This window comes from Felis catus, assembly GCF_018350175.1.
Source record: "Felis catus isolate Fca126 chromosome F1 unlocalized genomic scaffold, F.catus_Fca126_mat1.0 chrF1_random_Un_scaffold_34, whole genome shotgun sequence".
NCBI lineage: Eukaryota > Metazoa > Chordata > Mammalia > Carnivora > Felidae > Felis > Felis catus.
Genome location: NW_025408522.1, coordinates 153,463 through 180,740, shown reverse-complemented (window position 1 = coordinate 180,740; position 27,278 = coordinate 153,463). Strand labels below are relative to the sequence as shown.

Sequence of the window (27,278 nt, the reverse complement as noted above, 5' to 3'; positions counted from 1 at the left end):
AATCATGGTATTTGTATGTATACATTTAATCATGTTTGTGATTAATCGATTCATATGTGTGGGCGTTTCACTTTGGGGCCATAAATATTTGCAAGTGTTAGCTCCTCTTGATGGATAGACCCCTTAATTATGACCCAATGCCCTTCTGAATCTGTTACTACAGTCTCTGGTTTAACATCTAGTCTTTCTGGTGGAAGTGTGGCGACTCCAGCTTTCTTTTGACTTCTAGTAGCATGATAGGTGGTTCCCCATACCTTCACTTTGAATCTGGAGGTGTCCTGGGGTCTACAATCAGTTTCTTGTTGACAACATATAGATGGATCTTGTTCTTTGGTTTGGTTTTGTGTTTGACCCATTCTGATTCCCTGTGTCTTTTGATTGGGGCATTGAGTCCTTTCACATTCAGAGTGATTAGTTAAACATATGGATTTAGTGTCATTGTGTTATCTGAAGGTTTCATGCTTTTGGTGAGGCCTCTGGTCCTTTGTAGTCTCCGCTGCTTTCCACTCACAGAGTCGCCCCTTACGATCTCCTGTAGGGCTGGTTTAGTGGTCATGAACTCCATTAGGGCTTGTGTGTCTGGGAAAGCCTTTCTCTCTCTTTCTATTCTAAATGACAGCCTTGCTGGGGAAGGGATTCTTCGCCGCAGATGTTCCCATTCAGCACATTGACCGTTTCCTACCCCTCCCTTCTGCCCTGCCAAGGTTCTTTGGACAGGTCTGCTGCTACCATTATGTGTCTTCCCTCGTCGAATAAGACCCGTTTGTCCCTAGCTGCTTTCAGAATCCTCTGCTTATCTTTGTAGTTTTCCAGTTTCGCTATGGCATGTCGTGGTGTTGACCTGGGTGTGTTGATTTGGAAAGGAATTCTCTGTGCCGCCAGCACTTGGATGCCCGTTTCCTTCCCCAGATGAGGGAAGCTCTCAGCTATAAGTTGTTCAAAAAAACCTTCTGCCCCTTTCTCTCACTCTTCTTCTTCTGGGACTCGTAGGATGTGGCTAATATTTCATCTCACCGAATCACGTCGGTCTCTAGTACCTGCCTCGTGATCTAGTCATTCCCTTCCTGCTTCTCCCGTCCTTGCTGTCACTGCATCTAGTTTACTTTGTATCTCCTTTACACTGTTTCATTTTCAGCGTTCATCGTGACGATTCCTTAGGTCCTTGATCTCTGAAGCAGTAGCTTGTCTGCTGTCTTCTGTGCGTGGTTTCAAGCGCAACTATGCGTCTTATGAGAGTCATTCCAAAGATGTGCTCACATATATTGTTTCTGTGTCTTTGGAGCCCTTCTCTGGCTGTCCTTTCTTCCCGGAAGTTTTTTTGAGGAGAATTCTTCGATTTCGTCGTTTTGGCTAGATTCCTGCCCTTTATGTGTGTTAATAGCTTGTTCTGTGTCCCACACCTGCGGGACACAGTGGGTCCCGTAGTGGGTTCTGTAACCCACTATATTAAAAGGAGCTCCTACACTGTCCAGGGCCTGGCAGTTGAACAAATGTTTTTGGAGGGTGTTGTGTGCACTCTTTCGGTGCGTCTTTGGCTACTGTTCCCGCTACTTGGAGTGGCGGTTTGGGCCTTCCACCAGGTGTGCTTTGATTTGTTGGTTGAAGTAATCCTGGGAAAAAGGAGAAGAAGGTGGTGAAGTATCCTTAGCCCAAACAAAAAGAGAAATGACTGGAGTGGAAAAAAAGACCAGGCAGTGACTCAAAGGAGCTCTAGGGCTTAATCCAGAAAGAGAGGGAGGAAAATGAAGAAGGAGATCTAGAAAAGTATAGAGAAAATGCGCAATCCGACACACAAAGAACCAGAACAGAGGAACAAAGGAAAAAAATAGATAGATATATCTATATATAGCTATGTATAGATATATAGGTATATATTAAGATATATAGATAAATGTAGATATATAATTAGCTTTGACCCACGTCAACTCGAGACTACTAGGCTGTTTCCAAAGGGAGACGAGGAAAGAGGAGAGTAGAAAGAGAAAAAAGGGAAAAGAGAAGAAAGGGAAAGCAAAGGAAAGAAAGGATGGGCGCCTGGGTGTCTCAGTAGGTGAAGCGTCCGACTCTTGAATTTGGCTCACATCATGTTGTCGCTGTTGGTGGGTTCGAAACCCCCATCAGGTCCTGCAGTGAGAGCATGGATCCTGCTCGGATTCTCTCTCTCTCCCTCTCTCTGCATGTCTTCTGCTTGATCACTCACTCTCTCTCTCTCTCCAAATAAAGAAATAAACATTAAAAAAGAAAAGGAAAGACAAAAGAATAATAACTCAAATGAAAACAAACAAACAAAGATAGAAAACCGGAGGAGAGTTGTCTATTGGTGCCTGGGACTGGTGGCTGTGCTGGTCTAGACGAGGGGCTGCCTGGTCCCATCCGTGTCAGTCTCACTCCTATAGAGAAGCAGTTACGAGGCACAGAGAGTCAGGGTTTGGTGTAATGGGCCTGCCTCCACGGAGGCTCACTGTCCATTCCCTGAAGCCCCACGATGTTGGTCATGGGGAGAGAAATGGCGACACCCCAATCTCTCCTGCCCACACGAGGTGTCTCAAAACTCACAGTTTAGGCTATCCTCACAGAATAGCCTGGGGAGCCGGCTTGCCTTGCTGCACAGTCCCCTGTGCCACCTGAGCACTGAGCTGGGATTCAAAACCCTGTAGCATCCCGCTTTGCTCGGACCTCGTAGTGGAGTTGCGCCACTCTGCCCAGTGGACAGAGGGCCTCTGGCTCGTGCCTGCACGGTCTTTTTCCCTTGGGCAGGGCAATACCTCCCCTTTCCACCATACTCAAGGTGTTCTCTCCCAGTGTAGCCCTGAGATTGCTACCAAGCCTAGGGGCGGCTCCCTCCCCACCAGGCATGGGACGTGGTAGCTCTGGTCTAGAGAGCTGGCCACCTTGAAAATTCTGTTTCTTAGCCTCTAAAGCGGTTTTGCAAAGTAGAAACTGGCTCTCTGGACCTCTCCTTGGTCTGTGGTTCAGACAGGCTTTCTCATATCCAAAGGCACTTCCCACAGCCTCTCTCTCTACTTTCCTTTCGTTTCTCCACCAAAGGGCTTCCCCCACTCCATGCCTGTGCTGCCCATTTTATTTCTCCCAATCCCCATACACACCCTTCTGTCCCGCCAAGCTGTCACTCTGCAACTGTGGAGATTTTTCTGTCCCTCTGCAGCCTGTGTTCCTGGCATTCCAAGTGTTGTGACCTCAATACTGCTGTGTTTGAGGGACAAGGAAATTCTGATCCCCTCCCCTGCCATCTTAACTCTTCCCTCCACCTTTTACTTTCCTGTTCGCAATTTCAAAGTTGGGTGCCTTATCGACGAAGTCACCCAGGACCCCCAAGAATACTTGTTTTCAATGGGAAGATGTTCGAAGGCCAACAAAATGGCCCTAGTGTCCAGAAAAGAATGGCAAAGTTAGAATGGGTTTTTGATTTTCTAATGTGGGGCTATAATAAGTTCCAGTAAACTCTTAGTGGAGACATCATATAGGTATACATTGGACCCTTGAACAAGATGGGTTTGGACTGTGGGAGTCCCCATACATACAGATTTTTTTTCAATAAATACAGTACCATCCTGTATTTTCTCTTCCTTATGATTGTCTTTTTCGTTTTGGTTTTTTTTTTAATTATTTATTTTGGGAGAGAGAGAGAGAGAGAGAGAGAGAGAGAGGACAGAGCACGTGAGTAGGGAAGCGGGGGCAGAGAGAGAATCTTCATCAGGCTCCAGACTGCCAGCGTTGAACTCAGGAAGTCTAGATCATGACCTGAGCCAAAGTCAAGAGCCTGACCCTGAACCGACAGTGCCACCCAGCACCCCTTCCTTACGATTTTCTTAGTAACCTTTTCTTCAGTTTATAGTGTAAGAATACAGTATGTAATACATATAACAGGGAAAACATGCATTAATCAACTGTGTATATTGTTGGTAAGCTCAGCATTCCGTTATCCTAACCCTGCCCTCCCAAGCTCAGTGTACAGAGTCAATGGCCAAATGAGGCCGAAAAGGTAGATTAGACCTAGCGAGCGTATACAAGCCCTTCTGCTTTAATGTTCTGGTTTTCAATACGTATATACTTTTTGATTTCTAAGTGTAATTGCTTTTAAAGTAGGAAATTGAGTAGGAATTTTTGTTTTTTTGATTTGGTTTTGAGGTTTCAAAAGATATTTGTGGATTTTCGAGTGCATGGCCATCAGAGCCCGTAACCCTTGCTTTGTTCAAGGGTCAACGGCATAGTGATTTGGTAGTTTTGAGATCTTCTCAGTGAGATTAGTGTAAATGTTTTGACCTTAATTACTTGGTCCTTGTATACTGAGTACGTACCAAGCAGTTAGCTACTGAGTGTACAAGTGGAGGGTTTAGGTTGTTGTGGTCGGAGCAGAAAAGTAAGTCAACAGCAATCCGTTATAAGTCAGTATAAAGGCTTCATCGATAGGAAATGGACAATGTTAGTTGAGAGAATATTGGGGGCGTTTGTAGTGAGGATGCGGATGAGAGTGGGAGTGGGAATTTTGGTAGTCGGAAAAGACCTGAGAGTGGCAAAAGGTGCCAAGTGAAAGATGAGAAGGACCAGTCGTGTAGACCGTGGCGAGGGACATTCTGGACAGAGAGGACCACGGATCCTCATTTTACTCCAATGTCTTGGAGTCACCAAGAAGTAGGAAGGCCCACTCCATCATCATAATGATTATTATTGTTGTGTGTAAAAAAGAAAGTGTGCATCGGGAAATGAGTGCTTGGCACATTTTAGGTGACTAGGACATACATGTTCTTGTACTTGCCGTTTGAATGCTTACTACACATTCTGAAGAGTTCCATACCTATATCTACATTGTTTCTGCTACTAGTTCACCATAATTTTAAGAAAAGTTTTTTCTGACTACTTTGCCATTGGATCCAACCCTTCTTTCGTCAAGAAAAAGGTCAAGCCTTTGTTTACCTAAACGAAGCAGCAGCTACAACAGTGTTTTGTTGATACTCAACATGATATACTCCAAAGTTTCTGATCATGTGAGGTATGAATTGACACTGAAACAAATGTCTGCCATTTTATTAGAAGCAGTTTTCATTTATAGCAAGTACACTTTTAAAGAATTTGTTTCAAAACTGACTTCAAATGTCCTTTTATTTCGGTCAGGAATGCAAAGGAAGGTGTTTTGTTAGTTCCTTTTTGAAATCTGCCTTTGAATTCAAAGGCTTCTGCCTTTGAAAGTATTTATTGTGGCCTTCCATGATCAGTTTAGAGAGTCAATAGCCAAATGAAGATTCAAAGGGACGCTGAATCAAGAGAGCATGTATGAGGTTTTGTATTTAAATGTGTTGGTGGTCAATACGTTTTACTTCTTTGTAAGTCTGATTGTTGTTAAAATCATAACTTCAGAAATTTTCTTGGAAAAGGCTTAGGAAGTCTTCACGCAACTCATTACTGATGCTACTTTTAACAGGGTGTGTCTGAGAAGCCCAACAAATTTCTTCCTCATGTCTCTGGAGCTGTGGATCAGAAAGGGCAAAGAATATTAAATGGACAAGTAGAAGGTAAGAACTGTATTTTATTCAAAGGTCATTTGACAGAATGTTGATTTAAAACAGGAATACTGATATATTCTAATATCTAAAGAAAACGGCCTGTTAAGTGCATAGGACAGAGAAAGAGATGTGAAAAGGAGGTAAGTTGCATATCGTATGTGGTGTCAGCAACAGATTAAATTGAGAGTGCCACCAAAGGACCTAAATGACTAGTTCCCTTTCAAGACCCTGGAAGGCCCAAGGAACCTCAGGAAAGAAGAGAAGAGCCAAAGAGGGAATCATGTGAATGGCGGAGACTACAGGGAATAAATGAAGGAAAGTAAGCCGGTGTGTATGGTGTTTCTACTGGAAGGTGGTAAAATGCACTAGTTCTTTAAAGGGAAGAGCAGACTAGTTGAAATGCAGCAACACTATCAGGTGAGCTTCTCGTATCCCCAAATGTTCCCACTCTTACTGTTATCCTCACGGTTGGCAAGACATTGAGGACTGACCTAGCTGATGATGCAGAGTTATGTCCTAACTACCATGGGTGAACATAAGCGTTTGTCGTCCGCGATAAATGTATATACGTCAATGCCATATAAAATGGGGGTACTTCATATGGTAGTATCCTTTAGGGCAAAATAAGAGAATTGGAAGGAGGGTCACATAAGGAGGCATCAAGATAACGCATCTGACATTTTGGATGCCGTATTTGTGACTTTTGATTATTTTGGCAATAACTGCCTTTAATAGGTGAACTATATTTTTAATGTTCTAGGAAAATAAGGAAAAGAAACAAAAGAACACTATAATCAGTAGTATGTTTTCATATTCTGTCTGACAGTTCTGATTGTTGTAGAATGATCCCTGTTACTTCTTTGATTCCTATCTGCCAGAAAAATGAACTAAGTCCTAGGTAGTGGGAGAAAATTAACTGATTTTTCATATTTCAGAGAACTTTTATATGGTAGAACATAGGGGCAATCACCAGGATTTGCTCTCTCTCTCTCTCTCTCTCTCTCTCTCTCTCTGTTTTCGGAGTAAAATAAGATTGTTGCTTGTTTCACACTTTCTGACATCATGATTTCATGTATTCCTTTTAAACCTTTCTTCAAATGGATATATAGGGATGTAGGAATTTTCGAGTGAAATACCAAGAAAAGAGATTCCAGGAAAGGTATTCTGTGACATAACCTTCTGACTGTAACCACGTGTAAGACATCAACCCAGATAATAAAATTTCACATAATGCAGTTGTGTTAGAGGCATCCCAGGGACACCCAGATTTGATGATTCACTAGAAGAGCTCACAGGACTCAGCATATAGTTGTAGTCATGCGTGTGGATTGGTATGGGGACAGGCTAGAAAGGCCAATCAGCACCGAGCAATGGTGCACGGGGTGAAGGCCAGAGGAAACCAAGCGCAGGCTTCCAGGAATCTTTTCTCTATGGAGTTGGCAGGATGTGCTAAATTCCTCCAGCATGAAATTAGGACAGCACAAGTGAAATGTTGTGGGCCAGTACGAGGCTTATGGATACTCAGTGCCCGAGGTTTTCATCAAATGCGAATCACATAGGCATCTTCTCCTTAGCATGTCCCAAAATTCCAGGTTTCCAGAAAGGAAATCAAGTGTACGGCCTTAAGCACATTGAGTGTAGCAGCACTTAGGCACAGTGAACCACTCTTAACCAGCTAGGGAATGGTGCCAACCCTCCTTAAATCCAAGATCCCAGGGAACAGCCAAGGGCCAGTCATTCAAGTAGGATGTTCTGAGGGTAGCCATCTTCGGCCTGCTGGATGAAATCTGTTCTGCATAGGAATTATAGCCCTGACGTCATTTTTGGTGGTGTCTTCAAATTTTGTTTTACTAGCAAGTAACATGACGGTTACCATGGTACTGGTTTCAGTTTCATCATCCATATGAAGTAGGTATTTGTGTAAAAATTACGAGGCAATATTAGGTCATTATCATCTTTTTTTTTAAATGTGATTAAGCTTTCATTATGATTCTCAGGTGTGATCAACATAATGATTTTTGATTTAAAATTAGAATGAAAATCTCTTAATTATATGGAAAACCCAGGTTTGATTCCTATGGCGCTGAACCCCTGTTTATAGGTATAAGATTTCGGATCATATTCATCAATCGTTTTCTTGCCTAAGTATACAAATAACTGTTGTATTTTTGTGTTTTGTTTATGCATTTTCATATACTTCCAAATGGGAGACAGTACCCCTATTGTGTTACTTTGATCTCTATTTTAATGTTCAAGGTGACTGTATCATGAGTTAGTATATGCTAAGAGTAGCTTCAATGGATACCATATTTTGTTGTTTTTGTTGTTTCATACATTTAATAAGCCTGATTTTTGACATCCGTTTTAAGTTCACAGCAAAATATAATAGGACGTACAGAGAGTCTCCATATACCATACCACGCTCCCGTACACGCCTAGCCTCCCCTGTTGTTAACATCTTGCACGACAGTGGTCCATTTTTACTAGGATTCTTTTTTTCAGTTCCTTGGTTTAGTTTTGAGCGAGAGAGCATGCATGCGTGTGAGCAGCCAAGGGGCAGAGGGAGAGGGGGGGAAGAATCCTGTGCTGTCAGCACAGAGCCTGATGCAGGACTTGATCCCATGAACTGTGAGATCATGACCTGAGCTCAGATCCAGAGTTGGACGCTGAAGCAACTGAGCCACCCAGGCACCCTGACAACAGTGGTGCATTTTCTATGGACACGAACTCTTCATTTGGAGGCCAAGTCTCTAATGTGCAATAGTGTTCAGCCTTGGTGTTATACGTTCTATGAGTTTTAACAAATGTGTAATGATGTGAATCCACCTTTGTGGTATCGTGTGAAAGAGTTCCACTGCCTTAAAAGTCCTCTGTGCTGTGCCCGTTTATCCCTACGTTCACCCCAACCCTTAGCTCCATAGCCTTGCTCTTTCCAGGTGTCATATAGTTAGAATCATAGAGTGGATGTCTTTGAATGTTTAGAAAGTGAAAATATCCTGGTAATTGAATGTAGGCATTCAAGCTATTCTTTGCCCTTTGTTTCGTTTAGTTGCTCATCAGTAGAGGATCGGATGACCTCTGCCTTCCATGAAAAAAAGTATGATGTCTCTAGATGTGTGTCACCTAATGGGGAGGGTTGAGAAAAATGACATCATGAACCACTACAGAGCACTCACATTGGGATCATCCTCCTCTGTGGTGTGCGGTGCGTCTAGATAGACTCTCTAGCAATGGAAGGAGACAGCCTCAAGAGGTTACAACGATATCAAACTGGAATGACAAATCTTTCCTTCTTACCTTGCCAATGGAAATAAGGCCAGGGAGAGTCTGTTTGCTATGGTTTGGCCATGCTGCAAAGTACAATAGCTATAGAGCACACTTTGGGAGGGGGTGTTTCCTCCTAAAACTGAAGAGTGTCTGCTGAAGAGCTGGGGAAGTTCTGCCGTGTTACCACAAAATAAAGATACTCTCTTTCAACTCCTCTAGGAGTGGAAGTCCAGAAAAATCATGCTAGTTTCAGTCTGATATTGTCCGCTCATGATAATCATTCTCCTCACGATACCAGTTTCCTCCAGTGCCATAGAGTCGGTCAGTGATGGTCATTGTAAACATCAGTTCCCCTGTAGGTGTCAAATTCTGAGAAAACCCATTCTTGCTTTTGGTCAATATAGAGGAGAAAGTAAGATTTCTTAGTGCTTTAAGCCTACGAATGGGATAATTACCATTCAGTGTAGTGTGGTTTCCAGGTGTGGTCCCAAAGCAATACTTTTTCACAAATCATAAGCCGTACACTTGTAATTTCCTCTATTTTTCGATGGTTGATTTAACATGTATTTTGCTTTCTTCTTTAGGAGCAGATAAGAATGCTGAGGAAGATTCTATATCCAGGTAGGATTTTTATGGATTTGTAAAAATGACATTTGCTGGGGCACCCGGGTGGCTCAGTCGGTTAAGGGTGTGACTCTTGACTTCAACTCAGGTTTGTGAGTTCAAGCCCCACGTCAGGTTCTGCGCGGACAGCCTCCTTGGGATATCTTTCCCGATTTCTGTGTGCACTCACTCTCAAAGTATAAAGAAATGAAATGAAATGAAACGGATAATGAAAGGAAAGGAAAGGGAATGAATGAACTGAAAATTATGTGTCTCCTAAGGGAAGGCAGAGAACAAAACCAGTTGTTGCGTGTTCTACACTGGACCAGACACTATATCCTATGGGTACCATCTGTTCAGTTATATAGTCAGTGTACAGCTTTGCAAAGTAGCTGTGTTATTGTAGCCTACTTTTTATTACTTTGGCAACTGTGGTTCAGGGAGGTTGATGACTCGACCATGATTCCATACTTAACGGGTAGCTGAGGGGCTTTGCCCGTCAGCCCTTGGAGCTTCCGCATCCATTCTCTGGTTCCTCAGCAGCACTGAGATGAAGATACCGATCCTAGGACAGATCAACTCAGAATGTCAAAGATAATGATGTCGGAACACCAATTTAGGGTTTGCTTAAGGACCCAGGTTACTCCAAGCATTTGGCCTCATATATTTGACCACTAGTGCTAACAAAAGTCATTAGTGCAGTGGTAACTAGTCCCTTGTATTTACCATCCGAGATTCTAGGGTGGATGTCAGCTATGGCCATGGTGTCCAGGCTTTTACATAATAAGCAAGATGTCATCAGGCAAGTCCTTAGATGTAGTGATATCCTCTCTTCTTGAGACAAAGGAGTTTTCTGTAAGGGAAGGATATCTAGTTGTAGACCATGTTACATTAATTAAACTCACTCTCTATTTTGAGGATATTGCTATATGATTCTCTGTTGCCTAAGTTCCCAGGCTGGTTTCCCTTCGGGCTAGTACCGTTGTCTAGTTTAAGGAAGCTTTTTGGTTTTTTTGGAGTTTTTTTTCCCCCCTTGATTTTTTGTACTGTGTTTTTGCCTTTTGACTTTCCTCTCTGGCTTCCTTGGTATTTCTTTTTTTTTTTTTCCAATAATTTCCCCACTTCTGCCAGATAAGGACTCTCCATTTTTCCAGAGGCCAAATCAAAAGCACTTAGGGTCTCAAGATTTAGGGAACCTCAGACATTAATTCCTCAAAACACCCTCTGGTATGTCAACCTATGTTTCACCTCCTTGCCCAATGGTTGTTTCCCTGGAGAATTTGAAACTCCAAAAAGATTGAAGTGACCTATTTGGATATGACAAGTGACAGAAATGCAAGTTAAAATCTGTTTTACTTTCTTCTTTCTTTCTTTCTTTCTTTCTTTCTTTCTTTCTTTCTTTCCTTCCTTCTTTTTGTCTCATCTTGCAGGCAACTGTTTTAATAATAGAAAGCTTGGGAGTGGGTCTAATGAATACAATGAAGGAGGGTAAGAATCGAATTAGCAGAGGAGACCAGGTTTCAAGGAGAACAACACTGAGTTGGTTAGGAATACGAGTTTGAGAAAAGATGTCAGAATATGGGGGTTTATGCCAAGTGAGATACAGGTGAATGACAGGAATGAAGGACCCAGGATTAGGGGAGTTGTTTAGAAAGGCATATTCAAATAGAGAGTTCAAGAGGGTCGTGACCAGGTTTCTGCTTTTGTGTGTGTTGGTTTCATTGAAAGTGCGAGCATACCTCAGATTTTCTGATGAGAGAGATTAAAAATCATTTGAGCTGCTGGGAAGAGTCTGTTTACAGCAAATAGAAATATGATATCCCCTACTTCCACCCCAACTGAGGGAGGATAGCTTAGATCCTCTCAAGGAATTGGCGGTGGGTGGTGGAGATTCCGAACATCAGGGATGTATGGTCCAAGGCAAGCTGTCTCCTCACTCCACCTCTTTTCCTAAATCTGTGATGCCCTTCCCATGTACTTGTAGAGCTGGGCAGGGGTAGGACTGACTTGTCAAATCAGTAAGGGAGCTTCATCTGGATCGGTGATAACATGCCTATGTTGAGGTGACTGTGTGGATGACTGAGACTCCCAGTTCGCTTGTTCTCCAGGAGCAGGACATGGCTCCTACCCTCGGTCATTTGAGCCCATCCTTGTTGTAGGAGTGTATGGCTTCATAGGCTAAAGATTGAAAGGTTGGGGGATGCCACAGAACCGTGCCGAAGAGTGATGTAGGAGTGGGAGCTCATAGGGAAGAAAATAGTCAGGCAGCGTAGAGAGGAACAGAGGCACAACTACCGGGACCATTTTGATCACAGTCTCCGTCCTTGGGTAGCTGAATGCCCCTGAAGGCTTGGAATGTCTTGCTAGTTATTATGGAACTAAATAAGGCAAGACCAGTGTGGGAACAAAGTTGGCCTTGGGAACTTTGAATCTTTCAATCTCTAGTTAGTACTGCCACTCATAGCATAGAAACCTAACCCTTGATACGTTTACTTAAACGGAGGTCTACATGACACACAATGCAATGTGTGATGCAACAACTCTGGATGTTTCCCCGTGATCGCCATAAGCGTAGCTCCCATCTGTTAATGTATGATGGTATTACGCTACCACTGACTAGATTCCCTACGCTGTACCTTTGAGCCTTGTGATTTATTCATTCTATAACTGGAACCCTGAACTCCCCTCTCCCCTTCACCCACTTTGTCCATCCCCCCACCTCCCCTCCCTTCTGGCAAAAGTCAAAGCTCTGCATTTATGGGTCTGTTTCTGCTTTTGCTCTGTTTGTTCATTTATTGCCCTTTTTACATTCTACACAGAAGTGAAATCATATAGGATTTGTCTTTCTCTGACTTATTTCACTTACCCTCATACCATGTAGGTACATCCATGATGTTGCAGATGGCAGGATCTCATTCTCATTTATAGCTGCGTAATATTTCAGTGTGTGTGTGTGTTTGTGTGTGTGTCCGTGTGTGTGTGTGTGTGTGTGTGTGTGTGTGTTTGTGTGAGTGTGCGTGTGTGTGTGTGTGTGTGGTCTCTTCATGTATTGGTGGACACTTGGGTTGCTTCCATATCTTGTCTATTGTAAATAATGCTATAATAAAGATAGGGGTGCATATATCTTTTCAAATGAGTACTTCCATTTCCCTTGGGTAAATAAATACCCAGTAGTGGAATCACTGGATCCTATGGTATTTGTGTTTTTAATTCGTTGAGGCCCCTCCATAGTGGCTTTCACTGTGGTGATACCAATTTATATCCCATGACCGGTGTACAAGGGTTGTTTTCCCTCCACACCCTGAGCAACCCTTGTTGATTCCTGTGTGTTGACACTGAGCCATTCTGACAGATGTGAGGTGAGAAGTCATCGTGGTAACGTGTATACATTTCATTTTCAACCATTTCAGAGCATTGTCTGCCTGTCACATTTGGTTATGGAAACTCAGACTGGGTCTTTCCTGGAGATTTCACAGGTTAGGAGAGGTTGAGGCCAAATAGAGAACAGAAAGCTTTTTTTAAAACAGGGTCCAAATTGTGAAAGACCTGTACTCTGGAAACCGTAAAACACTGAAAGAAAGAAATTGAAGGGGACGGAAAGAAAGAGAAAGACATCCGATGCTCACTGATGGGAAGAATACATATTTTTAAAGTGCCTACACTACCCAAAGCCATCTACCGATGTCATGCAATCCCTGTCACCATACCAACAGCATTTGTCACAGAGCTAGACAAACAAGCCTAAACGTTGTATAGAACCACAAAAGACCTTGAATGGCCAAAGCACTATTGAAAACGAGGAACCCTGGAGGTATCGCAATCTCAGCTTTCAAGTTCTATTCCAAAGCTGTAGTAATCCAAACAGTATTGTGGGTACAGGCGTACAAAATAGCCTTATAGCTCAGTGGAATAGAACGTCAAACCCAGACATAAATCCACCACTGTATGGTCAGTTCATCTTCTACAAACAGGAAAGACTATCCAGTGGGGAAAAGGCATGCTCTTCACCAAATGGTGTTGGGAAAACTGGACAAGCCACATGCCAAAGAATGAACCTGGACCAATTTCTGTACCATACACACAAATAAACTCAAAATGAATTAAACACCTAAGTGTGAGACTTGAAACCATAAAAAAAAAATCCTTGAAGAGAGCATAGGCCGTCATTTCTCTGACTTTGGCTGTAGCCACATTTTACTAGTTATGTCTCTTGAGCCAAGGGAAATAAAGCAAGAATAAAGTTTGGGGACTATATCAACCTACAAAGCTTTTGCACAGTGAAGGAAACTGTCAAAACTGAAAGGCAACCTCTGGAATGGGAGAACAAATTTGGAAATGTTTTGCAAATCCAGTAAAGGGTTAGTATCCACAATGTCTAAAAAATGGATACATGTCAACATCACCCCCCTCCAAAAAAGCCCAGTTTACAAATGAGCAGTAGACATAACCAGACACTTTTCCAAAGACAACATACAGATGGTCAACAGACACATGAAAAGATGCTCCCCCAAACTACAACGAGATACCACGTCACACCTGTCAGAATGGCTACACTCCAAGACACAAGAAGCAAGTGTTTGCGAGGATGTGGAGACAAAGGAAACCTCTTGCACCGTTGGTGGAAATGCAAATGGGGGCGGCCCCTGTGGAAAACAGCATGGAGGTTCCTCAAAAAATTAAAACCAGAACTCTCCTATGCTCCAGTAATTGCACTACTGGATACTACCCAAGAGAATACAAAAACACGAATTCCACGGGACACACACACTCCTGTGTTTATTGCAGCATTATTTCCAACAGCCAGCGCAAGCGTCCATTGACAGCTGAGTGAACCAAGAAGAAGCCCTATATGAATGTATGTGTGTGTGGATATCACACACACACACACACACACACACACACACACACACACTGTAACATTACTCAATCATAAAACAATGAAATCTTGGCATTTGCAATCACCTGGATGGAGCCTGAGTGTAGTATGATAAGCAAAGTCAGGGAAAGACAAATGCCATATGATTTTACTCATGTAGCACTTAAGAAACAACAAACGAGCAAAGGGAGGAAACAAAAGGGGAGAGAAACCAAGAAATAGGCTCTTAACTGCAGAGAAGAAACGGCTGGTTGCGGAGTGGAGGTGAGTGGTGGGAGGGGTGAAAGAGATGATGGGGATGAAGGAGTGCCCTTGTCATGATGAGCACGGGGTGAGTATGGAGTTGGTGAATCACTATATTGTACAACTGAAACTAATATAACTCTGGATGTTGCTATTACCGGCATTAAAATAAAACTTAATGAAAAAACCAGAGGCCAATTTTAATGATACCAAGAAACTTAGTGGAATAAACAGACAGGCGACCTTTCCCTTAACTTTCTTAAATTTTGTTGTTAAATGAATGAACATGTTTTTCTTGTATTTTTTTGCTCTAAAGGCTTTCGGACAAACCTGGTCCTGATGATTCATGGTCTACATCATCTAGCCAAGTCTTAGATTTTGGTACCAAGGTAAAGTACCCTCCTGTGAAACTCACTTTCCTGCTATGAATTGACTTTTCTCCCTTATTTACTCTGAAAATTTAAGAGGAGCCTGTGTATCATCATTTTATGTGTGTCATGGAAAGTTAGCAAGAACAAACCACTTTACAGATACATGACGCGTTGAATGTCTTGTTTTGTTTTGTTGTACTTTGGTAAATCCTACAGGTGGAGGCTGATAAAAGAATGGGCTGGAAAACATATAATGACCGTCATATTATGTTGGGAAAAGCTTTCCCATCATGGAGGCAATATGACATTTGCTTAAGGATAAGGATTCTTACTGTGATAGTAACATGACTGATAATACTCAGGCCTAAATGAAACCTGATTGGGTCCAAGTATCTATTGTAGGGTGCCCCCCCCCCCGGCCCCGGGCAAGTTTTATTTTGGTGACATACAGGATTTCCTTTGGCTCTATCCTTTGTTCTACATTTAGACGAAAATAATATTAGAAAATGTAGAAATTTAGATGTTTACATTATTTCTCAACATTTACCTTACAAAGGTGTTCTCCTGTAGTTTTCAAATAATTGCATGAAGAGTAAGTTAAAATTGTGCCTCTCCCCGAAGAATACATATTTTGCTGAAAAGAGTAGCTCTATGAACAGAGGCTCTTCATAGCCAAGTTGTCAAATTTCTGATTTCAGAAATCTTTCCTATTCTAGCTTTGAACACTATCTCCTCCTAGTCCTTGTGTCAGATTCTAAAATTTAAAGTTTCAGACATCTGATATTTATTTCAGTATTCATTTCAAAGCCCCTCAGTCATGATAAGCTCCTGGAGGTTAGGAAACACACTTGCTTGGCTCCTGGAGCTCCTAGAATAACGTCTTGCTTGGAAGAAGCAATGTCATGGTTTTTGAATGTGAATAAATGAGTAGGGAAATGGAATTCCGTGGAATGGAGTTTGAAAAGTAACAAAATACACATGATATATCACAACTAATTATGTGAATTTAAAAAGTCAGGCTTCAGTTTATATTCCGTTTTAGTGTCTAACATGTATAAACGCAAATGAATTCTATTGAGGAAATCAGGAGTTACATAAGAAAGAAGGTTACAGTATATTTTTAGTACCCTCCCATTGTGAGCTTAAAATTGCAGAGAAAAAGTCCTCAGCCTTTGCTTGTGTAACCCCATCTGTGTCCCATTACACACATCCTTTGAAGGTTCCCATTTCTTCCTAGAATTCTCATTCCCAATTCTTTCTCCATAGTGAATGTTGACGTGTTAGGAACCTCTCTTTTTCTTTTCTTTTGTTAGTCTAGTAATAATTTCTAGCTTTTCGGAAGCGATAGATGCCAGGAATTGAACAGTTTGTTTCGAGTGAAAAAAATTAAATTCTTTATTACAGCATTCATAACCAGATAACTGTAGAGTGATAAGGGTCAGTATTATTAGGGATATACTGTGAATCAAAGCCTCTCTTTTACAGAAATATTAGATAGATAGATAGATAGATAGATGGATGTAGATATAGATAGATAGATAGATAGATAGATAGGTATAGATAGAGATAGAGATATATATATATATAATATACAGTTACATACACATATATATTTACACTTATATATATACACACACATACATGTATACATATATATGTACACATACACACACACACACATATATATACATACACACACACATATATAGAGACATATATCTTTAAAAGGTTTAAAAGAGACTATTGTTCATAGTATATTCCCAATCCTACTTATGTACCTGTTGAAAAATGTATGTTGTTTCCACTTACCTTCTTTTGCTCACATTTTTCCTTTTCTTTTTTGTCTTAAGCTCATGCTTGATTGATTGGTCATGTGTTTGTTTGTTTTTTTCTTTTTCCCTCTTCTCCCCCCATGCTTTTTACTGTATTTTTAAAATTTTTTTAAAGTTTATTTATTTTTGAGACAGAGAGAGACACAGAGTGCAAGCCGGGTAGGGGCAGAGACAGAGGGAGACACAGAATCCAAAGCAGGCTGCAGGCTCCGAGCTGTCAACACAGAGCTCAACGTGGGGCTGAAACCCACACCCCGTGAGATCATGACTCATGAGCTGAAGGTGGATGCTGAACTGACTGTGCCACATATGTCTTCCCCGCACCAGGCTCTTTTTTAATGGTCTACCCCTACCCTAATTTGTCCTTGCAGAAACTATTTCTTTCGTGTCTGTTCTTTTAGTACATCACTTTCTGTCAACTCCATTGTCAACATATTGGTTATGGAATTCTACTGTCTGTGTGCGGTTTCCATCCAGGACTCATTGCCCCACAAGGTTTATTATTCTTGTTTTTCTCTTTCTTGGAAGGGGCTGAGCTAAATGTTTTTGAAATGTTTGTATTTCTCTTGGAAAGGGAGGGAGAGAGAGAAAGAATGAGCAAGTGCTCGTTGTTGTGATCTGACAATATGCAAGGTATGCTCTCAGTCCTTTTATATTTGTGGAGGGCTGTTTTGTGACCCAGGATGTCACTTGGACTCATTGGAGAATGTTCTATGTGCACTTAAGGAGAATGTGCGTTCTACTGCCGTTGGATGAAAAGATCTTAATATATCGGTGTTGATATCCATGTATATAAATGCATATATATTAGGCCAATATATATCTATGTATATCTGAATACATCTGGTCCAATGACACATTGGATCTGTGTTTCCGTACTTATTTTCTGCCTTGACCATACACCTATTGCCATGAGTGGAGTCTTAAAGTCGTCTACAATCATGGTATTTGTATGTATACATTTAATCATGTTTGTGATTAATCGATTCATATGTGTGGGCGTTTCACTTTGGGGCCATAAATATTTGCAAGTGTTAGCTCCTCTTGATGGATAGACCCCTTAATTATGACCCAATGCCCTTCTGAATCTGTTACTACAGTCTCTGGTTTAACATCTAGTCTTTCTGGTGGAAGTGTGGCGACTCCAGCTTTCTTTTGACTTCTAGTAGCATGATAGGTGGTTCCCCATACCTTCACTTTGAATCTGGAGGTGTCCTGGGGTCTACAATCAGTTTCTTGTTGACAACATATAGATGGATCTTGTTCTTTGGTTTGGTTTTGTGTTTGACCCATTCTGATTCCCTGTGTCTTTTGATTGGGGCATTGAGTCCTTTCACATTCAGAGTGATTAGTTAAACATATGGATTTAGTGTCATTGTGTTATCTGAAGGTTTCATGCTTTTGGTGAGGCCTCTGGTCCTTTGTAGTCTCCGCTGCTTTCCACTCACAGAGTCGCCCCTTACGATCTCCTGTAGGGCTGGTTTAGTGGTCATGAACTCCATTAGGGCTTGTGTGTCTGGGAAAGCCTTTCTCTCTCTTTCTATTCTAAATGACAGCCTTGCTGGGGAAGGGATTCTTCGCCGCAGATGTTCCCATTCAGCACATTGACCGTTTCCTACCCCTCCCTTCTGCCCTGCCAAGGTTCTTTGGACAGGTCTGCTGCTACCATTATGTGTCTTCCCTCGTCGAATAAGACCCGTTTGTCCCTAGCTGCTTTCAGAATCCTCTGCTTATCTTTGTAGTTTTCCAGTTTCGCTATGGCATGTCGTGGTGTTGACCTGGGTGTGTTGATTTGGAAAGGAATTCTCTGTGCCGCCAGCACTTGGATGCCCGTTTCCTTCCCCAGATGAGGGAAGCTCTCAGCTATAAGTTGTTCAAAAAAACCTTCTGCCCCTTTCTCTCACTCTTCTTCTTCTGGGACTCGTAGGATGTGGCTAATATTTCATCTCACCGAATCACGTCGGTCTCTAGTACCTGCCTCGTGATCTAGTCATTCCCTTCCTGCTTCTCCCGTCCTTGCTGTCACTGCATCTAGTTTACTTTGTATCTCCTTTACACTGTTTCATTTTCAGCGTTCATCGTGACGATTCCTTAGGTCCTTGATCTCTGAAGCAGTAGCTTGTCTGCTGTCTTCTGTGCGTGGTTTCAAGCGCAACTATGCGTCTTATGAGAGTCATTCCAAAGATGTGCTCACATATATTGTTTCTGTGTCTTTGGAGCCCTTCTCTGGCTGTCCTTTCTTCCCGGAAGTTTTTTTGAGGAGAATTCTTCGATTTCGTCGTTTTGGCTAGATTCCTGCCCTTTATGTGTGTTAATAGCTTGTTCTGTGTCCCACACCTGCGGGACACAGTGGGTCCCGTAGTGGGTTCTGTAACCCACTATATTAAAAGGAGCTCCTACACTGTCCAGGGCCTGGCAGTTGAACAAATGTTTTTGGAGGGTGTTGTGTGCACTCTTTCGGTGCGTCTTTGGCTACTGTTCCCGCTACTTGGAGTGGCGGTTTGGGCCTTCCACCAGGTGTGCTTTGATTTGTTGGTTGAAGTAATCCTGGGAAAAAGGAGAAGAAGGTGGTGAAGTATCCTTAGCCCAAACAAAAAGAGAAATGACTGGAGTGGAAAAAAAGACCAGGCAGTGACTCAAAGGAGCTCTAGGGCTTAATCCAGAAAGAGAGGGAGGAAAATGAAGAAGGAGATCTAGAAAAGTATAGAGAAAATGCGCAATCCGACACACAAAGAACCAGAACAGAGGAACAAAGGAAAAAAATAGATAGATATATCTATATATATCTATGTATAGATATATAGGTATATATTAAGATATATAGATAAATGTAGATATATAATTAGCTTTGACCCACGTCAACTCGAGACTACTAGGCTGTTTCCAAAGGGAGACGAGGAAAGAGGAGAGTAGAAAGAGAAAAAAGGGAAAAGAGAAGAAAGGGAAAGCAAAGGAAAGAAAGGATGGGCGCCTGGGTGTCTCAGTAGGTGAAGCGTCCGACTCTTGAATTTGGCTCACATCATGTTGTCGCTGTTGGTGGGTTCGAAACCCCCATCAGGTCCTGCAGTGAGAGCATGGATCCTGCTCGGATTCTCTCTCTCTCCCTCTCTCTGCATGTCTTCTGCTTGATCACTCACTCTCTCTCTCTCTCCAAATAAAGAAATAAACATTAAAAAAGAAAAGGAAAGACAAAAGAATAATAACTCAAATGAAAACAAACAAACAAAGATAGAAAACCGGAGGAGAGTTGTCTATTGGTGCCTGGGACTGGTGGCTGTGCTGGTCTAGACGAGGGGCTGCCTGGTCCCATCCGTGTCAGTCTCACTCCTATAGAGAAGCAGTTACGAGGCACAGAGAGTCAGGGTTTGGTGTAATGGGCCTGCCTCCACGGAGGCTCACTGTCCATTCCCTGAAGCCCCACGATGTTGGTCATGGGGAGAGAAATGGCGACACCCCAATCTCTCCTGCCCACACGAGGTGTCTCAAAACTCACAGTTTAGGCTATCCTCACAGAATAGCCTGGGGAGCCGGCTTGCCTTGCTGCACAGTCCCTGTGCCACCTGAGCACTGAGCTGGGATTCAAAACCCTGTAGCATCCCGCTTTGCTCGGACCTCGTAGTGGAGTTGCGCCACTCTGCCCAGTGGACAGAGGGCCTCTGGCTCGTGCCTGCACGGTCTTTTTCCCTTGGGCAGGGCAATACCTCCCCTTTCCACCATACTCAAGGTGTTCTCTCCCAGTGTAGCCCTGAGATTGCTACCAAGCCTAGGGGCGGCTCCCTCCCCACCAGGCATGGGACGTGGTAGCTCTGGTCTAGAGAGCTGGCCACCTTGAAAATTCTGTTTCTTAGCCTCTAAAGCGGTTTTGCAAAGTAGAAACTGGCTCTCTGGACCTCTCCTTGGTCTGTGGTTCAGACAGGCTTTCTCATATCCAAAGGCACTTCCCACAGCCTCTCTCTCTACTTTCCTTTCGTTTCTCCACCAAAGGGCTTCCCCCACTCCATGCCTGTGCTGCCCATTTTATTTCTCCCAATCCCCATACACACCCTTCTGTCCCGCCAAGCTGTCACTCTGCAACTGTGGAGATTTTTCTGTCCCTCTGCAGCCTGTGTTCCTGGCATTCCAAGTGTTGTGACCTCAATACTGCTGTGTTTGAGGGACAAGGAAATTCTGATCCCCTCCCCTGCCATCTTAACTCTTCCCTCCACCTTTTACTTTCCTGTTCGCAATTTCAAAGTTGGGTGCCTTATCGACGAAGTCACCCAGGACCCCCAAGAATACTTGTTTTCAATGGGAAGATGTTCGAAGGCCAACAAAATGGCCCTAGTGTCCAGAAAAGAATGGCAAAGTTAGAATGGGTTTTTGATTTTCTAATGTGGGGCTATAATAAGTTCCAGTAAACTCTTAGTGGAGACATCATATAGGTATACATTGGACCCTTGAACAAGATGGGTTTGGACTGTGGGAGTCCCCATACATACAGATTTTTTTTCAATAAATACAGTACCATCCTGTATTTTCTCTTCCTTATGATTGTCTTTTTCGTTTTGGTTTTTTTTTTAATTATTTATTTTGGGAGAGAGAGAGAGAGAGAGAGAGAGAGAGAGGACAGAGCACGTGAGTAGGGAAGCGGGGGCAGAGAGAGAATCTTCATCAGGCTCCAGACTGCCAGCGTTGAACTCAGGAAGTCTAGATCATGACCTGAGCCAAAGTCAAGAGCCTGACCCTGAACCGACAGTGCCACCCAGCACCCCTTCCTTACGATTTTCTTAGTAACCTTTTCTTCAGTTTATAGTGTAAGAATACAGTATGTAATACATATAACAGGGAAAACATGCATTAATCAACTGTGTATATTGTTGGTAAGCTCAGCATTCCGTTATCCTAACCCTGCCCTCCCAAGCTCAGTGTACAGAGTCAATGGCCAAATGAGGCCGAAAAGGTAGATTAGACCTAGCGAGCGTATACAAGCCCTTCTGCTTTAATGTTCTGGTTTTCAATACGTATATACTTTTTGATTTCTAAGTGTAATTGCTTTTAAAGTAGGAAATTGAGTAGGAATTTTTGTTTTTTTGATTTGGTTTTGAGGTTTCAAAAGATATTTGTGGATTTTCGAGTGCATGGCCATCAGAGCCCGTAACCCTTGCTTTGTTCAAGGGTCAACGGCATAGTGATTTGGTAGTTTTGAGATCTTCTCAGTGAGATTAGTGTAAATGTTTTGACCTTAATTACTTGGTCCTTGTATACTGAGTACGTACCAAGCAGTTAGCTACTGAGTGTACAAGTGGAGGGTTTAGGTTGTTGTGGTCGGAGCAGAAAAGTAAGTCAACAGCAATCCGTTATAAGTCAGTATAAAGGCTTCATCGATAGGAAATGGACAATGTTAGTTGAGAGAATATTGGGGGCGTTTGTAGTGAGGATGCGGATGAGAGTGGGAGTGGGAATTTTGGTAGTCGGAAAAGACCTGAGAGTGGCAAAAGGTGCCAAGTGAAAGATGAGAAGGACCAGTCGTGTAGACCGTGGCGAGGGACATTCTGGACAGAGAGGACCACGGATCCTCATTTTACTCCAATGTCTTGGAGTCACCAAGAAGTAGGAAGGCCCACTCCATCATCATAATGATTATTATTGTTGTGTGTAAAAAAGAAAGTGTGCATCGGGAAATGAGTGCTTGGCACATTTTAGGTGACTAGGACATACATGTTCTTGTACTTGCCGTTTGAATGCTTACTACACATTCTGAAGAGTTCCATACCTATATCTACATTGTTTCTGCTACTAGTTCACCATAATTTTAAGAAAAGTTTTTTCTGACTACTTTGCCATTGGATCCAACCCTTCTTTCGTCAAGAAAAAGGTCAAGCCTTTGTTTACCTAAACGAAGCAGCAGCTACAACAGTGTTTTGTTGATACTCAACATGATATACTCCAAAGTTTCTGATCATGTGAGGTATGAATTGACACTGAAACAAATGTCTGCCATTTTATTAGAAGCAGTTTTCATTTATAGCAAGTACACTTTTAAAGAATTTGTTTCAAAACTGACTTCAAATGTCCTTTTATTTCGGTCAGGAATGCAAAGGAAGGTGTTTTGTTAGTTCCTTTTTGAAATCTGCCTTTGAATTCAAAGGCTTCTGCCTTTGAAAGTATTTATTGTGGCCTTCCATGATCAGTTTAGAGAGTCAATAGCCAAATGAAGATTCAAAGGGACGCTGAATCAAGAGAGCATATATGAGGTTTTGTATTTAAATGTGTTGGTGGTCAATACGTTTTACTTCTTTGTAAGTCTGATTGTTGTTAAAATCATAACTTCAGAAATTTTCTTGGAAAAGGCTTAGGAAGTCTTCACGCAACTCATTACTGATGCTACTTTTAACAGAGTGTGTCTGAGAAGCCCAACAAATTTCTTCCTCATGTCTCTGGAGCTGTGGATCAGAAAGGGCAAAGAATATTAAATGGACAAGTAGAAGGTAAGAACTGTATTTTATTCAAAGGTCATTTGACAGAATGTTGATTTAAAACAGGAATACTGATATATTCTAATATCTAAAGAAAACGGCCTGTTAAGTGCATAGGACAGAGAAAGAGATGTGAAAAGGAGGTAAGTTGCATATCGTATGTGGTGTCAGCAACAGATTAAATTGAGAGTGCCACCAAAGGACCTAAATGACTAGTTCCCTTTCAAGACCCTGGAAGGCCCAAGGAACCTCAGGAAAGAAGAGAAGAGCCAAAGAGGGAATCATGTGAATGGCGGAGACTACAGGGAATAAATGAAGGAAAGTAAGCCGGTGTGTATGGTGTTTCTACTGGAAGGTGGTAAAATGCACTAGTTCTTTAAAGGGAAGAGCAGACTAGTTGAAATGCAGCAACACTATCAGGTGAGCTTCTCGTATCCCCAAATGTTCCCACTCTTACTGTTATCCTCACGGTTGGCAAGACATTGAGGACTGACCTAGCTGATGATGCAGAGTTATGTCCTAACTACCATGGGTGAACATAAGCGTTTGTCGTCCGCGATAAATGTATATACGTCAATGCCATATAAAATGGGGGTACTTCATATGGTAGTATCCTTTAGGGCAAAATAAGAGAATTGGAAGGAGGGTCACATAAGGAGGCATCAAGATAACGCATCTGACATTTTGGATGCCGTATTTGTGACTTTTGATTATTTTGGCAATAACTGCCTTTAATAGGTGAACTATATTTTTAATGTTCTAGGAAAATAAGGAAAAGAAACAAAAGAACACTATAATCAGTAGTATGTTTTCATATTCTGTCTGACAGTTCTGATTGTTGTAGAATGATCCCTGTTACTTCTTTGATTCCTATCTGCCAGAAAAATGAACTAAGTCCTAGGTAGTGGGAGAAAATTAACTGATTTTTCATATTTCAGAGAACTTTTATATGGTAGAACATAGGGGCAATCACCAGGATTTGCTCTCTCTCTCTCTCTCTCTCTCTCTCTCTGTTTTCGGAGTAAAATAAGATTGTTGCTTGTTTCACACTTTCTGACATCATGATTTCATGTATTCCTTTTAAACCTTTCTTCAAATGGATATATAGGGATGTAGGAATTTTCGAGTGAAATACCAAGAAAAGAGATTCCAGGAAAGGTATTCTGTGACATAACCTTCTGACTGTAACCACGTGTAAGACATCAACCCAGATAATAAAATTTCACATAATGCAGTTGTGTTAGAGGCATCCCAGGGACACCCAGATTTGATGATTCACTAGAAGAGCTCACAGGACTCAGCATATAGTTGTAGTCATGCGTGTGGATTGGTATGGGGACAGGCTAGAAAGGCCAATCAGCACCGAGCAATGGTGCACGGGGTGAAGGCCAGAGGAAACCAAGCGCAGGCTTCCAGGAATCTTTTCTCTATGGAGTTGGCAGGATGTGCTAAATTCCTCCAGCATGAAATTAGGACAGCACAAGTGAAATGTTGTGGGCCAGTACGAGGCTTATGGATACTCAGTGCCCGAGGTTTTCATCAAATGCGAATCACATAGGCATCTTCTCCTTAGCATGTCCCAAAATTCCAGGTTTCCAGAAAGGAAATCAAGTGTACGGCCTTAAGCACATTGAGTGTAGCAGCACTTAGGCACAGTGAACCACTCTTAACCAGCTAGGGAATGGTGCCAACCCTCCTTAAATCCAAGATCCCAGGGAACAGCCAAGGGCCAGTCATTCAAGTAGGATGTTCTGAGGGTAGCCATCTTCGGCCTGCTGGATGAAATCTGTTCTGCATAGGAATTATAGCCCTGACGTCATTTTTGGTGGTGTCTTCAAATTTTGTTTTACTAGCAAGTAACATGACGGTTACCATGGTACTGGTTTCAGTTTCATCATCCATATGAAGTAGGTATTTGTGTAAAAATTACGAGGCAATATTAGGTCATTATCATCTTTTTTTTTAAATGTGATTAAGCTTTCATTATGATTCTCAGGTGTGATCAACATAATGATTTTTGATTTAAAATTAGAATGAAAATCTCTTAATTATATGGAAAACCCAGGTTTGATTCCTATGGCGCTGAACCCCTGTTTATAGGTATAAGATTTCGGATCATATTCATCAATCGTTTTCTTGCCTAAGTATACAAATAACTGTTGTATTTTTGTGTTTTGTTTATGCATTTTCATATACTTCCAAATGGGAGACAGTACCCCTATTGTGTTACTTTGATCTCTATTTTAATGTTCAAGGTGACTGTATCATGAGTTAGTATATGCTAAGAGTAGCTTCAATGGATACCATATTTTGTTGTTTTTGTTGTTTCATACATTTAATAAGCCTGATTTTTGACATCCGTTTTAAGTTCACAGCAAAATATAATAGGACGTACAGAGAGTCTCCATATACCATACCACGCTCCCGTACACGCCTAGCCTCCCCTGTTGTTAACATCTTGCACGACAGTGGTCCATTTTTACTAGGATTCTTTTTTTCAGTTCCTTGGTTTAGTTTTGAGCGAGAGAGCATGCATGCGTGTGAGCAGCCAAGGGGCAGAGGGAGAGGGGGGGAAGAATCCTGTGCTGTCAGCACAGAGCCTGATGCAGGACTTGATCCCATGAACTGTGAGATCATGACCTGAGCTCAGATCCAGAGTTGGACGCTGAAGCAACTGAGCCACCCAGGCACCCTGACAACAGTGGTGCATTTTCTATGGACACGAACTCTTCATTTGGAGGCCAAGTCTCTAATGTGCAATAGTGTTCAGCCTTGGTGTTATACGTTCTATGAGTTTTAACAAATGTGTAATGATGTGAATCCACCTTTGTGGTATCGTGTGAAAGAGTTCCACTGCCTTCAAAGTCCTCTGTGCTGTGCCCGTTTATCCCTACGTTCACCCCAACCCTTAGCTCCATAGCCTTGCTCTTTCCAGGTGTCATATAGTTAGAATCATAGAGTGGATGTCTTTGAATGTTTAGAAAGTGAAAATATCCTGGTAATTGAATGTAGGCATTCAAGCTATTCTTTGCCCTTTGTTTCGTTTAGTTGCTCATCAGTAGAGGATCGGATGACCTCTGCCTTCCATGAAAAAAAGTATGATGTCTCTAGATGTGTGTCACCTAATGGGGAGGGTTGAGAAAAATGACATCATGAACCACTACAGAGCACTCACATTGGGATCATCCTCCTCTGTGGTGTGCGGTGCGTCTAGATAGACTCTCTAGCAATGGAAGGAGACAGCCTCAAGAGGTTACAACGATATCAAACTGGAATGACAAATCTTTCCTTCTTACCTTGCCAATGGAAATAAGGCCAGGGAGAGTCTGTTTGCTATGGTTTGGCCATGCTGCAAAGTACAATAGCTATAGAGCACACTTTGGGAGGGGGTGTTTCCTCCTAAAACTGAAGAGTGTCTGCTGAAGAGCTGGGGAAGTTCTGCCGTGTTACCACAAAATAAAGATACTCTCTTTCAACTCCTCTAGGAGTGGAAGTCCAGAAAAATCATGCTAGTTTCAGTCTGATATTGTCCGCTCATGATAATCATTCTCCTCACGATACCAGTTTCCTCCAGTGCCATAGAGTCGGTCAGTGATGGTCATTGTAAACATCAGTTCCCCTGTAGGTGTCAAATTCTGAGAAAACCCATTCTTGCTTTTGGTCAATATAGAGGAGAAAGTAAGATTTCTTAGTGCTTTAAGCCTACGAATGGGATAATTACCATTCAGTGTAGTGTGGTTTCCAGGTGTGGTCCCAAAGCAATACTTTTTCACAAATCATAAGCCGTACACTTGTAATTTCCTCTATTTTCCGATGGTTGATTTAACATGTATTTTGCTTTCTTCTTTAGGAGCAGATAAGAATGCTGAGGAAGATTCTATATCCAGGTAGGATTTTTATGGATTTGTAAAAATGACATTTGCTGGGGCACCCGGGTGGCTCAGTCGGTTAAGGGTGTGACTCTTGACTTCAACTCAGGTTTGTGAGTTCAAGCCCCACGTCGGGTTCTGCGCGGACAGCCTCCTTGGGATATCTTTCCCGATTTCTGTGTGCACTCACTCTCAAAGTATAAAGAAATGAAATGAAATGAAACGGATAATGAAAGGAAA

The 27,278-nt window shown here is 42.2% G+C and overlaps 1 protein-coding gene and 1 long non-coding RNA gene across 23 annotated transcripts in view; one reads left to right on the top strand and one right to left on the bottom strand.

The window, feature by feature from the left end:
* The window catches only part of LOC109496868 (ankyrin repeat domain-containing protein 26-like), a 243,408-nt gene that overhangs the window by 91,275 nt on the left and 124,855 nt on the right, over positions 1 to 27,278 (top strand). For all 22 annotated transcript variants that reach the window (XR_006593561.1, XR_006593567.1, XR_006593564.1 and 19 more), the window contains 5 exons: positions 5,441 to 5,531; positions 9,374 to 9,410; positions 14,828 to 14,900; positions 23,091 to 23,181; positions 27,020 to 27,056. Coding sequence is in view for 15 of the 22 variants with exons in the window: in XM_045051617.1 (XP_044907552.1) it covers positions 5,441 to 5,531; positions 9,374 to 9,410; positions 14,828 to 14,900; positions 23,091 to 23,181; positions 27,020 to 27,056 (329 nt within the window). In the remaining 7 variants the exon portion in view is untranslated. The remainder of the gene's footprint in view (positions 1 to 5,440; positions 5,532 to 9,373; positions 9,411 to 14,827; positions 14,901 to 23,090; positions 23,182 to 27,019; positions 27,057 to 27,278) is intronic.
* LOC123383655 lies at positions 9,788 to 12,396 on the bottom strand. Its single transcript, XR_006593594.1, has 2 exons — positions 12,259 to 12,396; positions 9,788 to 10,245 (listed from the first exon to the last, which is right to left on the bottom strand). It is a non-coding gene; the product is annotated as an uncharacterized LOC123383655 (long non-coding RNA).